Source organism: Chelmon rostratus, chromosome 20, assembly GCF_017976325.1.
Source record: "Chelmon rostratus isolate fCheRos1 chromosome 20, fCheRos1.pri, whole genome shotgun sequence".
NCBI classification, from domain to species: Eukaryota; Metazoa; Chordata; class Actinopteri; order Chaetodontiformes; family Chaetodontidae; genus Chelmon; species Chelmon rostratus.
In genome coordinates this window covers 4247420-4261046 of record NC_055677.1, presented here as the reverse complement: position 1 = coordinate 4261046, position 13627 = coordinate 4247420, and the positions used below count along the sequence as shown (strand labels likewise).

The window sequence follows — 13627 nt, the reverse complement described above, 5'->3', positions numbered from 1 at the left end:
CAACTAACAGTGTGCATTATTACATGAACCAGCCCTCTTAAAACCAATAATACTGTGGTGGATTTTTCTGCAGTTTTAACTGACTTAATGACGACACCAATCAATAACCATACTTAGCATTAATAGTTGACTTTCTTTCAAAATCTTCCTTGAAACATTTTAGGCACTATTGAAAACACAGTCAAAATAATAATAAGTTTATTATTAATGATTATGGGGCAGGACCATAATATCTAATACTGTAATCTTGTGTTGTTTGTATAAGTAGTCCTCACCAGTGCATGACTTTTCTTGTGTTGCTTTATTTTTTTGAGGATTTTCTGGATTCTTTACAAAACGACCATAATTCTGGATTTACAGACTGGATTTTGGTTTGACTGGGTTGATTATGCACAATCTAGATTATTTATTCACTGAAATAAAAACTACAGTGAGAACAAATTCTAGACAATGTGTCTAATCTGAGAAATCATCTCACCCTATAAAATGTATAAAATGTAATAAAATGTCATATTGTGATGATATTAAATCTGTGACACAATTTCAAATTTGATGACATTTTAAACCCAAAGAAAGGGGTGTTTTACTACATATTAATTAGGGGTACAGCTAATTATTCATGCCTATTACAATTACCCCTCGCCCAAGGTGAAACCTTCCCCTTGCTTGTGTTATCCAGCCTATATGTGACAAAGACAACCTCACATTTGATGAGCAGGGAGCAGCAAATAAAACTTCAGAGTTGCTGATTCTGATTTTCTATGAACCGATTAATCAACTAATCATTTCAGGTCTAATGTGGATAATTAATTACATTAACCAGCAGCTGTATTTAGTCCACCAACAGAGATATCTTGCAACCAGCCCGATACAACAAACAAAAAACTAGATAGAACAGAATATCTTTATTAGCACAAAACTTGCAGCTGCAATTGATGGCCAAAGGTATTCAACCTCTGAAAGATATGTAACCACCAATAAACCCATTCACCCAGAGCAGATAAAAGAAGATTCAAATGTTCCTCTTCATGGGCCAATAGAACAACATGCACCATTACCGCACAACATAAAAAAAACATGCCGCTTATTCTATTCCTGACAATTTTTTTTCTGCTGAACAAATATAGAGCTGAGTGTCCACACGATGCTGCGATAATCGGCCAAAACGCTCGTAAGTGGCTGCAATTCAAACAGACATAAATCACGTCTGTCTTCAGGTGGAGTCAAGAAAATGACTTAATCCCCTCATTTTGGCAAACATTAACGGAGAACATCGGCTTTTTGGAAAGAGGAGCACAAGACAAGTGTAACACAATCTCCACAATTACATAGAGCCGAGGGAGGACACGCTCTATCGAGTGCCATCCTGACACACTATTAGTCCCTACACAGCTTGACCTTCATCCATTTCGCTCCTCTACTCCTCTTCTGTACTGACTTCGTCCTTTTCACCGTACGAATCCTGATAATGTATGTGCCTGGTCGGATTCCATTATTGTAATGGCTTGGCCGCATTCGGTTTACAGATCCACATAATGTATGTGCCCGGCTAAACTTGCTCGCTAGCATTAAAGGATGTTGCCGCTGTTACGTCCACTCATGAACTGTGTGGACAAGAAGGTCAGAGAGAAGAATATCTCTCTGGTGCCGGCAGAAAATGAACAATTTTGACATTAAACTAAAAAAACACTAAACACGGAGCATAAAATATGTCGAAATAACAACCCTGGTGACTACATTACAGCGGATTGATCCAACGCTGGTTTGCAATAGATTTTCATGTGAGCTGAACTCTTAGTGAGACATCAAGTTTACAACTTGGCTAAACGGGCCCGCAGGCTACACCGGCGCATTTGTCGAGATGCGCCGAGGCTACAAATAGCCGTGTGCGCTTTGCTGAAAGCCAAACGTCTTTGTTTGTCTGACAAACAGTAGCGACGTTTATTTCATGTCGGTTGTGAAAGATTCATTAAAGCCGCGGCGCTTTGATGTTGGAGGCAGGCCTTGCCGATGCAGAGGCGAGAGCTGAAGGTGGGAGTCAGGGTGCGGAGCATTTATTCCATCAACAATGTGCATGGCGGGGGGAGCAGGGGGGAGCGAAGAGACGGAGAAATGAGCAGGCTACGTGCCCTAGCTGATGATCAGCGCCGTGGATATTTGCAATTAGCGAAAGGGGGGGTGGGGGTGGGCTCGTTTTTTGATTAAATCTCAGCTCTTTGACTTCACTCAAGAGGACTTAATCACTTTTTATGTGGGCGTGCTTGATTGTCTGATTATCACCACATTTTGGCCGTGCACCCTCCCAATCAACTGCTCCGAGCACCCCCTTCTCTCCGATTGATTTGTAACAGTCACAGTGAAGCCTGATGATGGAGCGCCAGCCTCGTGACCATACATCAAGAGACAGCGATGAGGGGCTGAGATCCGCCCTAATAGTTGTCCTCTATTTTGACATCTGCGGGGGGAGAGAATGAATCATTGTCTTCCCAGCAGGATGGTTGACTTCTTGATGTACAGTAATGAGATTATTAGAGACCCGGAAGCAACTCTGACACTCATTTAACGGCTCTGCCTTCAACTGCTGCTAAAATTTGATATTGGAGGAAGACAGAAATGAAACCGTCAGCAGATAAGCTCGAGAAAACATGCTTCTGCCTCGTGCTCTGGCAGTGAGTGAAGGCAAATGGTTTTAGTCTCAAGTGTCTAAATGGTGCTAATATGTTTGAACGTTTCAGCCAGTGGACAGGACAGGGGAATGCACTTTGGAAGTTCCGCATGCCTGCACAGACAGCAGACATACGATTCGAGTGTTATTTTCTGCCGTTGTTGAATCGGTGATGGTTCAACTGCAATTCACTTGGCTCAGCTTCCTTTTTTTTTTCAAAAAAATCAGCTTTTGTTTGATGAAAGTGTGGCTGCATTAAGCACTTGGCACGCTGCATCGCCATTCCTGACCAAGAGATGATGAGCATTTTCGATCAAAGGCTGCATAAAACCCAGGTTAAAAAATCAATGAATATCTCTTTGCCACATGTGCACACACATTTACTGAAGTACATGTTGGTGCTTCATTGATTTTTTTTTTTTCAATTTTGATCCTCATTAAATGTTTAAACCTGCAGCAATCAATACTTTTAGATTAACAATGGATTAAAAGACTGTGTCCTGTGGAAGATGACCGTGTTTTCAGTGAAAAAGCTCTGCATGCTACAGACAAGCAAGCTGGTGAACACAGGGGAGTCTGATCAGACATTAGACTAGGTCAGACTCTGGTCTAGTGTCAGGTAGCTTGTCCAGGTGTGCCCATTTGGTCAAAAAGAATAAATAAGTGCTGTTTGGAGTCACTTATCAATCAAAGCAGTCTGTCATTTTGCTGTCTGTAGCTTCTCCAAAGAGAGCATTCCCTGTTTTTCTCTGTTTTGTGTCATTTAGCAAGTGAAGGTCAGACAAAACAAGCAACCTGAAAACATCATGTTGAGTTCTGGGGAACTGCGAAAGGCTTTTTCTCACTATTTTCTAACATTTATGTTGATCAAACAGCGATTAAAAGAACACTCAGTCATGAAGATGTTGTGTAACCCTGCTACACATGCAAACATACATGCACGTGTGCACTCGCGCTTGTCTCAGCGTCAAAAACAATTCTAGTACTACTTCTGGATATTGTTTTTCCAATAATGCAGCGTAATAATGTAACACTGGCTGTTATTTCGTGAAACAATTGACTGGTTTAACACTGAAAATATTCCATTCTGCATGCTCTTGTTTCCTGCATTGCAAAGTGTAGGTGAAAAGCAATTTTATGCAAAAACCGTGCTTCTCCCCACTGTTGAGCTATTACTGTACATACACCAAGACAGTTGCCTGATTCTGTCACAGCACAATCCATTTTTAGATGCATGAATAAAACATTTAGGCACCTTTCTTTGAGGTGACTACTTTGCTCTGCAAATGAACACAGGATACGACAAGGGGTATCCCTGCTTGTCTGGGTTGAAGCACCCATTTTGTAAAATCTCAATTATTTGCTGTATATTTTAGCAGCGGCCCGACCCCCAAACGATGGTTGGACTCAAGGATTTCTGACCAAGGATCTATTCAGATTCCTTTTATCAAACAGCTGCAGCTGTTCAACAGCTCCTGCAACCAAGTTACAGCAGACAGTTCACCGCAGTTCATACTCATTCAGCGTTTGAGGATTTGCATCGTCTTCTAAAAATTACCATCCAGTCTGTAACCTGCCCGACAACTTCAAAGCACCACGCTGAGCTGATTGACATGAAGGCATTCACACCTCCCATTGGGAGAGTGGGTTGTCTTCTGTCTCATATCTGGACAAGCCCTGTCCCCAACCACGCATTTGCGTCTCACTCATGCACAAAGCTGTCATTTCCCAAATGCATCAGCCCCCCAGAAAGGTGTCACTGGGGATTATGGCATACCTCAGGGGGATTAAAAATGTTCTTGACAGACCGGCCGCTTCACTTATTCCCAGAAGTCACTCTAGTCACCATGTTGTCCTTTATGTGAGAGTGTTGGTAAAATGTACACATAACATCTCTGAAGTCTTGCATTGTGGGATGCCCGTGCTACCTTTGACATTGCAGGTTTGTTGACACACATTTGCTTTTCATGTGCAATAATTAGAATTTCATTTCTGCGTGCACTATTCCACACATCTTATCTTGAAACGTCTGAAACACAGAACTTCCCATTTTTTGATGATGGCAATTATCGACAAAGAAGGCGTCGGCAATTCCCTGCAGTGGAAACTGCTCATTTGCTTCTTGCTAATGTCCAGAGTTTTGTAATCAAGCAAAGGGAGGAAGAAAAAAAACAATACAGTGCTGTACATGCCGAGTGCATTAATCCTCCTCCTCCTCCTCCCTTCTCCTGTCTTCGTCTAATTAAGGGTCATTCTGTCTCCTGGCCACATTAGGACACTGCACACCAGTCCCAACCCACATAATTAAATGTTTTTTTGTGCTAACCATCTGGAGACCTCATCTCTTTAAACATGCATGTCAAATTGACTCCTTAATAATGTTTATGTTTCTTCTCAGTGCTTTATTATCATCCAGGATTAGCTGTTTATGTTTATTTTGCTTTCATCAGCGGCACCCGCCACACACACACACACACACACACACACACACACACACACACACACACAAACACACAGAGAGAGAGAGAGAGAACAACAACACCCTCAAGGTAGGAGTAACTAGCACATCAGCCCAACCAGCCGGCAAACCAAGCAATCGTGAACTTCAAAGCAGTGGACGAATTTCATGTAAGAGTAACTACATCTTCATGCAGTTAGCGCATCGATAAACTGACACTTTGAATATGCTCCGAATATCTGTGGTATTGTCTAACGCTCAGGACAGAGTGCCTCGGATTGTTTTTGTTGGCAGTGTGGGATTTTATGGTTCATTCATGCGTCAAATAATATTAGCAAAAAAAACATGTTTCACCAGTAAATAACCTTTCTTTCCTGCTTTGTCAGCTTCGCAAGGACATTTGTGATTAAAACCCCAGGTTTATTCAATAAGCAGATATTTCAGGTGGAAAGTGATATTTGCTGTTGTTGATTTTTTTCTCCTTCTCACCCTTTTTCCAAGCATGTCATCCCTCCTTTCTTTCTTTTCCCCTTCAAATGGCACTGTTGTTGAAATACAGACATATGTGCAGTCAGAGGAGCGTTATGCCTTTCTCATTCCCTTTCTCTCGGAGTGCGGTTGAGGGGATTAGTCTGTGCCTGAGTGCCTAGAATAATGATCACTGCAGCGGAGAAACACATTTCAGGAGATAAGGGCAGGCAATCTGCAAGCAGAGGACTTAACCGGCTCCCTGTGGCTTATTGTGGAGCTAACAGAAAAGTCACCACCAACAACCAGGCTACACCATACCAGATGCACATGCAGGACGAATACCCACAACTATCTTTTCCACCGCGAGAGAAATCAGTCAGTCTGAAATGATACTGAAATTACATTCATACAGTTTTCCAACTATGAGGTGCCCTGGCTTATAATGTCCCATTGCACTACTGTCCAATTTCTTACTGTGGTGGTTCATTTCCCACCAAGAGATCAAATCTGGGTTCATTTCCCACTGAGAGACCAAATCTGATATTCCAGTTCAAAGATAGCTTGATGTAGAGGGCTATTCTCACTTTCAAGCTGAATCCACTCTTCCCTGAGTGACAGACATGCTGAGAGGCGCTCCTTAATTACAAAGAATAAAACATTTTTTGGACAGTAACGTAAGAGGAATTCGGTTAGACATAGAAATGACAGGGGTGAAAAAAAAAAAAAACTCACACCTTCACAAATGAGACCCAGATTTCCACATCAGACGATAATATCAGCATGCACAATGCTTATATGCCAAAACGTGGCAATCTGCCTCAATAGCACAGCTTGCTCCTGCTGTAACCTATTTCTCAATAAACAAGAGGAAAAAATGGCAGGAAAGCTGTTGAGAAGCAAGTTCTTTCTCACAGCTCAATGAAAATCCTACCTTTCCAACATACTGCGCATCTGGCCCCATGTGTTCTTCTAAAACAAAGAACTGGTTCCAGATCCAGCCACGCTTAGGCCTGTGGTGCACCTCCGTCTCCCCGTTGGCCAGTTTGGTCTGGTTCTTGGTGGGCACTTTGGCGGGGACGTGGTGGCTCGCCCCGTAGCACCTCTGGATGAAGCAGAGGCAGACCAGAAAGGGACAGAGACAGGAGCTGGTAGATATCCTCATGGTGGCGTGTGCTTTTGTAAAGTTATCCCTGTGTTCCAAGGAGGTAAGGTCCTGCTGCCGCCACCGCCGCCGCAACCGCCACCACTAGCCACCGCTGCAGGCCCGTGCAGTAGTCCCGGCAAAATCTAAATCCACACTAAGGAAATAGTGGTCCCGGTAGATCCTCTAAGGTTCATGGCCCCAGAGCTGAAGATTTACCAAAAAAAAAAAAAGCAAGATAAATTTACATTATGGAATTTCCCAGGCTGTGAGACGTGTGCGAATGGACGTGAACTTCTGGGTAGTTCTACCAAGAGCAGAGGTTAATCCCGGAAGCCATTCTGGATTTCCTGGGAGAGAGAGGAGGAGAAACAGAAACACAGCGTCAGAGATTAATTTGATGGATATTAGAAGCTAAACGTCCGCTAATTCCCTCCAATTAAATTGCAAATCACAAATCCTTACAGATGAGGACGTGCACTTCAAACTGGCTGACTGCGATAAAGTACAAAGAGGCAACACGACATCTGGTTTCAGCACTCCAGCCATTTCTGCCATTGTGCAGACGATACAAACACGTTTAGGAGTTATTTGAGGAGCTCCGGTTCTATTAAAAGGTCGTCCATGTCTGTAAGGTCGGAACGCTGCTTGGTGAGTGACTCTGGCCTCTGAGGTCAGAGTCATGTATCAGAGAGGAGAAGCGCCAGCTTGTGACTCAAAGGATGAGTTGGCTTTATTCAAAAACATCAGAAAAAGGCTTGATTTGGATGTTTTAACGCGGCCGGGGCACACTGCGAGGCTTAGCGTGTGCCTCAGCACAGGGCAGGAAGAAGTGCATTCACTATGATAAGGACAGACATCAAGCCACTCAGACGTAAGACAGAGGGTGATTTTTAGAAAGGCAGTGGGACGGAAAACACAGGAAGAAGCTGTTTTGCTAAATCAAAATTACAAACTGAAGACGGCACTGAAGTAGTGAAAAATAACTGCAAGCATTTCCCTGTCACTGAGGACTCCAGCGAAGCCCTGCTGCAGCGGCCCTCTGCACTACTTTGCAAGAACACGCATTACACCTGCATGTGTGTCTTTAACAAGGAGCTATTATGGGAAATAGTCCAGTCTCGGATGGATTTTAAAGTTAGATATGTTATTTAAGTGCTACTGAAGCATGAAATTGGTCCTCACTGCTCAGTTTTTTTTTGGGAGGGATGAGAGGAAGTTGCATCATTTGACCTTGCTGATGTTTGATGTCGCAGCTAAAGAAAATAACGACTTCTCAAACAGGGAACGTCGAGTTCGAACTCTCACCAGGAGAACAGAGGACGCTCACTTTGCAAATGACACAAAAAGTTCTTGCTCACAGTCCCGGCTCTGCTGTCGACACTCAAAAACAACAAAATATTCTCCGCTCAAAGGTCCCTGGTATTAGCTTTTTGGAGCTTTTTTCACTATTATCACTGCAATGTACGTTTAAGATAAAACTTCATAAACACTGCGCCGCCACCATTCGTTTTCCCATTTTCTATTAAAGTGTGGCAAGAGCTGAACATATAGGCAGCCAAAAGTGCAGCAGTGTTCATAAACCATGAGCCTTACATTTATCTCGAGCCAAACAAACAAAACAAACCAAACAAAGCCATTAACAAATATTAGATTTTGTCTCTAAGACAGAAGTTTAGCCTCCAAAAGAATTACATCTTATGCAATGGAGACACGACTGCCACTGGTAAATTCCCAAAGGGTATGCCAAGGTAATGACCACAGACACTAGCGGGTCCCCACATCTGGAGTAGGCTTCATTTTGACCAACCACGTATTCAAAATCTCAACGGTTATTATCTTGCCTGTGTCTCAACATGACGTTTTCTGAGAGAGTAACAGCAGAAGAACAAAAACTGCACGAGTTGTCGGCATGACTCATACTTCCTGCTGCGACCACTCGGCTACTCCACGTTCACACAAGGGAAAAACACTTAAAAGGATTTGGATCTTTCCTGAACTGTGACAATACGCACACTTTTGACTGACATTTCACAAGAGGACAAAAAAAAGTTTTACCCGTGAAGAAAAAGATGAGAAACACCAAGCAGTCACAAAAACAGGAAACCGCCACCCGATTTAAATGAAAACCAACAACCTGCATTAACGAGTGAAACTGAAAAGTGAATTATATGAGATGTGAGTCAACACTGAAAACAAACACAGAAAAGTAAAAAAGAAATTTAGGCCCTTTTCCATGAATAACATTGATAAGAAGCACCAAACACCAACTTCAAGCAGGAGAGTTGGTCCAACATTCAAAGTGCGGCAGCAGAATAGCAGCTTCGTGCGGATTATCGAGAGGACAAACACATGCATTTGATATTTAATAGGATCTCGAAGCTGACAGACTTCAAAGGCTGCTGCTCTCCATCTCTTACAATGCATGTGACAACATTAGAAACGCTGAAACGAGACATTAATGCAACTTACGACGGTCACATACTTTAAAGGATAATCACTGAATTATTTTTGTGTAAAAATAAATATAAATATTTTCACATGTATATGGATTAGGATGTGCTTAGAACCCCTGACTAATCCCCATGTTTCAAATATCTCTACATGCAAATTACACAGCTCAACTATAGTTGTTGGTGATGTTGACTCGGTGCAGTAGTTGTAACTGGTAATACCTGCTGCCTGCCCGAGCTGTGAAAGAGGAGGCAAAGTCTGCTCCACATCGACTTGGATTAAAGCAGCAGGGGATAAAATACTCAGCCACACTCCAAACATGTGTAATCTGGGAGGAGATTCTCATCTGCATAGGTAGAGCTACGCCCAAATCCTGCTTTAGCTGTTCTTTTCCAGTAACTGAGAAAACGCCATCAAGCCCCGCAAAGAATACTGATGGAGTGGTTCGTTCGAAAAAGCTGTTTCAGAGATTTTAAGCTTTTTCTTCTTATTTTAGAATCGTTTTTCTGATTCAATAATATCAGGATTCAACAGCACTGTGGCAGATTTTCCCTACACAGTCGAAGCATCTGCGAGACAATTGTGGTACCTGAGCGAGTCAGAATGAGAATATCTTTTCCAGTGGTTTCACTTTCGCCTCCTGGGGCTCTCTTCAATCAGTCCCCTAATTGTCTGATTATCATGCCGATTCCCAGCAAAATACATTTTGGGAAGCCATGAAATCAACAGCATCTGGCTCTGTAAATGGAAATAATTTCCCCCCCTTTTTTATGATGATGATATTGTTTTGAGCTGCCTTCTGCCCATGGCATGTTCTGTGCAGCGGTTAACAGGATGCGTTATGCACGGCGGCAGCCACAAAGAATTTGGCAGCACGCACACAAAAAGCGTCTATGTTCACATGTACATGCAATTATGTTCTGATCTGCTTCATACTCTGACTGACTGTTTGTTGATTATTTTAAAAGATAAGGCTGGATAGATGTATGGAATACTTGTTTTGTGAAGCCAAAGCTTGATTCTCTTCCACAGAGCTCCATTCTTGTCACAACAAACTGTTTAAAACACATAAATGTGTCACATCTATGCACTGGATGACATGAACATGACACAACAGGTCTTACTTTCCTACATAAACTGCTCTGCTGCCAGAAGCACTAGCAACTGTGTATTAATCCACTGCAGAAAATATTCCCCAACGAATGCACTATTTGTTGCTGTTTGAGCAATGTTTGCTTAAAACCAGCTGTATGCTTTTTTTTTTCAAAGAAAACTAAACTAAACTATACTGCATATTGAATTCTACCAGGTTCTTGTGTATTTTAGACATAATTTTACCTTTTGGCTGAAGGTCTGAAAATCCATCAAACATTTTTGTAACTTTTTTAATGTTTTAAATTATTAAATATGTTTTGGGAAAAGTTACATCACATAGCATATAAAATATAGAAACGAGTTATCGCACCTCCCCATACGTATCCACAGTTGGTGGATATGTACACCACCCTCGGTGAACCTTTTCATATTTTATTTTTTCGCCGGCGGACTGCTCGACCAGCTCGGACACCAGGCAGACAGAAAAACTGTGCCTCTGCCTCCTGTTTAATTCATGGAAGCAGGAAAACTCAATCGCAGGGAATCAGCTGGTCATGTAAACAACTCAAATTGAATAAGACCTTAGCCGGAATACGGCCAGCTCTCCTTTGCACGTAACCACAGCCACCGATGACACTGCAGGAGGTGAAACACTTTGAAAAGGCAGAAAAGGTAAAATGACAGACAGTGACAGAGGGAGAGATGTTGAGGGAGCAGAAGAGATGCATCTCCATTCAGCCTTCAGAGAGGGAGAACAGGCTCCTGTCGCCCGCCGCTAATAGCTAATGTTTTGGGCTCCTGCTGAGAGCTCACCCACTGCATTCGATTTCACAGCATCAGCTTTCTGCCGATGTCAAACGCCAGACAGCAGAAGACTAGGGCGGGTCAAAACACATATCACTGAACCAATGTTCCATCTTCAGAACAAAGAGGGCCAGTCAGGGAGAGACAACCACAGCCAAAGAGACTCTTGACTCTTCACCTCACCTGAAAGCAACAAATACAAAACATTTTCCCTCCATTTACAGGGTCTGTTTGTTGCCTGTAGTCTCTGGCGATGTTTAGCCGAGCTGAGATAAATAAACAAGAGGCTTTTAGTACATAGAAAAAGACACAAACGGCAGAGGAGAAAATTAGTGATACAGCATTGTGTTTTTTATGCAAAATCAGACTGCAACACTGCTGTGAAACATTCCTGAGGCATGAACATGGATTTCTTTTTCTTCTCTGTTGTTTCTGCTGAGTCAGAGGGAGCTCTCCATGAACCTGTTAGAGTGGATGCTTAAATGAAAGTCAAGCTTAAACAAACATTCTGCAGCAATAGATGCAATATGTGTTCCAACTCTCCGCTCTCAAACCTTAAAAGTTGTTTTTTTCCTTGAAGCATGTAATTTTACAAATATATGGTTTAATACTGACTGGAGCATAACAGAAATAGGCAACAGAATCTGGTGTTACTGATCATAAAGGAACCTGTGCCAACAAGAATGGATGGAATATACACAGTGAGGCAATAAAACTATGTCTGCCATCAAAGACTAATGTTATGTACAATGTAAAACTGGACACACAATAAGAAGATTTTAATACAGTGGGTCCTATCATCCACTCCTGTGAGGCAAATACTTGGAGCTATGTAAGTTTACCTGCAGAGGAAAGTGTTTGTTCGACATTGAACTCTCTGTTTTTGTGTTTTATGAGATGCAGTAGAGTCCCAGAAGCCGAGTTGCATTAACAGTCCTAAAGGAGTCCCTTTCGTACACAAAAACTTTAGAAGCACAAATTTGTTTTTTCATTCTATTTTATTGCTTAAATCCCGTATGTGTAAAATCTTTGCAGCATTGACCTAAACAATGACTTTGGGTTTGCTTTGATAAATGTATTTTGGTCCCTTGCCAGCGTAACGCGGTTTCCTGTTGCCTCTCCCCCAGCATCCAGTGTCAGTGACTCTTCATTCTAGCCTGCTGTCAATATCTGCCTGGAGATGTTTCAGCTCATCCAGCTCCAGATCTGACAGCGCTGCGTATCTCAGAACATTAAGATGACACGTAGTTTTACATTTGAAGTCGTTTTTCAAAACTCTTTTGCTTTGATTTTTCATGTATTAAACCGCACACCATGCACATCAAAATTCACATCTTGGCTTGGTTTGTTGTAGCATCAGAAAGTATGGAGCACAGTACAGAAGTCTGGTACGTTAGATATAAAAAAGCAGCTGTGGCTCAAGTGTGTAACTGTCAATCTAACTGCTCATGGATTGCAATCCTGTCCAACCACAACACATCTAAAAGCCATTTCTGTTAAAAACCTGCAAAAATGCATTTGATTGATCTGTACCTGTTCTAAAAATAAGAGCTTTCAGTCTGAAGTCTGTTGGATGGTTTGACCCAGCTCATTGTTTGTGAAAGGAAGCAGATTAGTCTGATCAGCTTCACAAGCGGGGCAATCCTCTGAATGTGCGGCACACCCCGGAGGTTCCACGAAATTGGAGGAGATAAATAGGTTGGAGAGAGGCGCCAGCCTTTCAGGGTTTTATCCAGGCAGTCTGTAGTATTTCCACAATGCCATCTTACTAGAAAACACACAGGGAATTGTGGCTGAATGAATTGTTTTAGTGGTTCGTTTTTCTACCATAACTGCCCTGACCCACTTTGCTCCAGCTTATGGTTTGTGAGATACATGATTTAATAATATCATGATTTTCTTTTATACCTGTTTTTTGCCAACTATCGCTCATCCTCCCCTTAATGATGAAGGTGTATCCACACAGCAGTAAAAATAGCCTGGAAAGCATGAGTTTCCCTGCTGGAGCAGGCGTTAATGCCTTGCTCACCTTGAGACGAGATGGTGAGCTTGAAATGTGTCCTGAGATTCACACCGGCAACTTCGCACACTTTCATCCATAACCCTCTGCCTTCCCAAACCCAAGATTAATTGCACTCATCGTCATAAATCTCATTTCCCGCCTACAACTGCTTGACACCTGCTTTTAGTTAAAGTTCACAAACATCCTACATCAATTTCAGCACTTTTGCAAATGATTGATATTTCGTTTTCCAAGTTAACTTCAGCGCATATTCCAACACCTGCAAGAACAGAAGACTTTGATCACACGACATAATCCAAGGAAGGTGGGCAAAAAAACAACCTTGCAATCATCTAATAATCATGACACGCCTCGATAGGTAACACTTCCCTCGACTCGTCTTCTTGTCAAAGCGAGATCTGAAGATCTGGGAATCAGCTCTCTGTCTTCTTGCCTATAGTGATGTGGGTGAGAGCAGTTTAGTTTTCGTGCTACAGACAGTACAGCTGTCTCAGTAACATTTTAAATGAAGGTGTA

General features: G+C 42.3%; 1 protein-coding gene across 1 annotated transcript in view; it reads right to left on the bottom strand.

The window, feature by feature from the left end:
• The window catches only part of LOC121623730 (cadherin-18), a 61825-nt gene extending 55069 nt beyond the window's left edge, over window positions 1–6756 (bottom strand). The window contains exon 1 of the mRNA XM_041961149.1: window positions 6526–6756. Coding sequence (XP_041817083.1) covers window positions 6526–6756 — 231 coding nt within the window. The remainder of the gene's footprint in view (window positions 1–6525) is intronic.
• Window positions 6757–13627: the final 6871 nt, after the last annotated feature.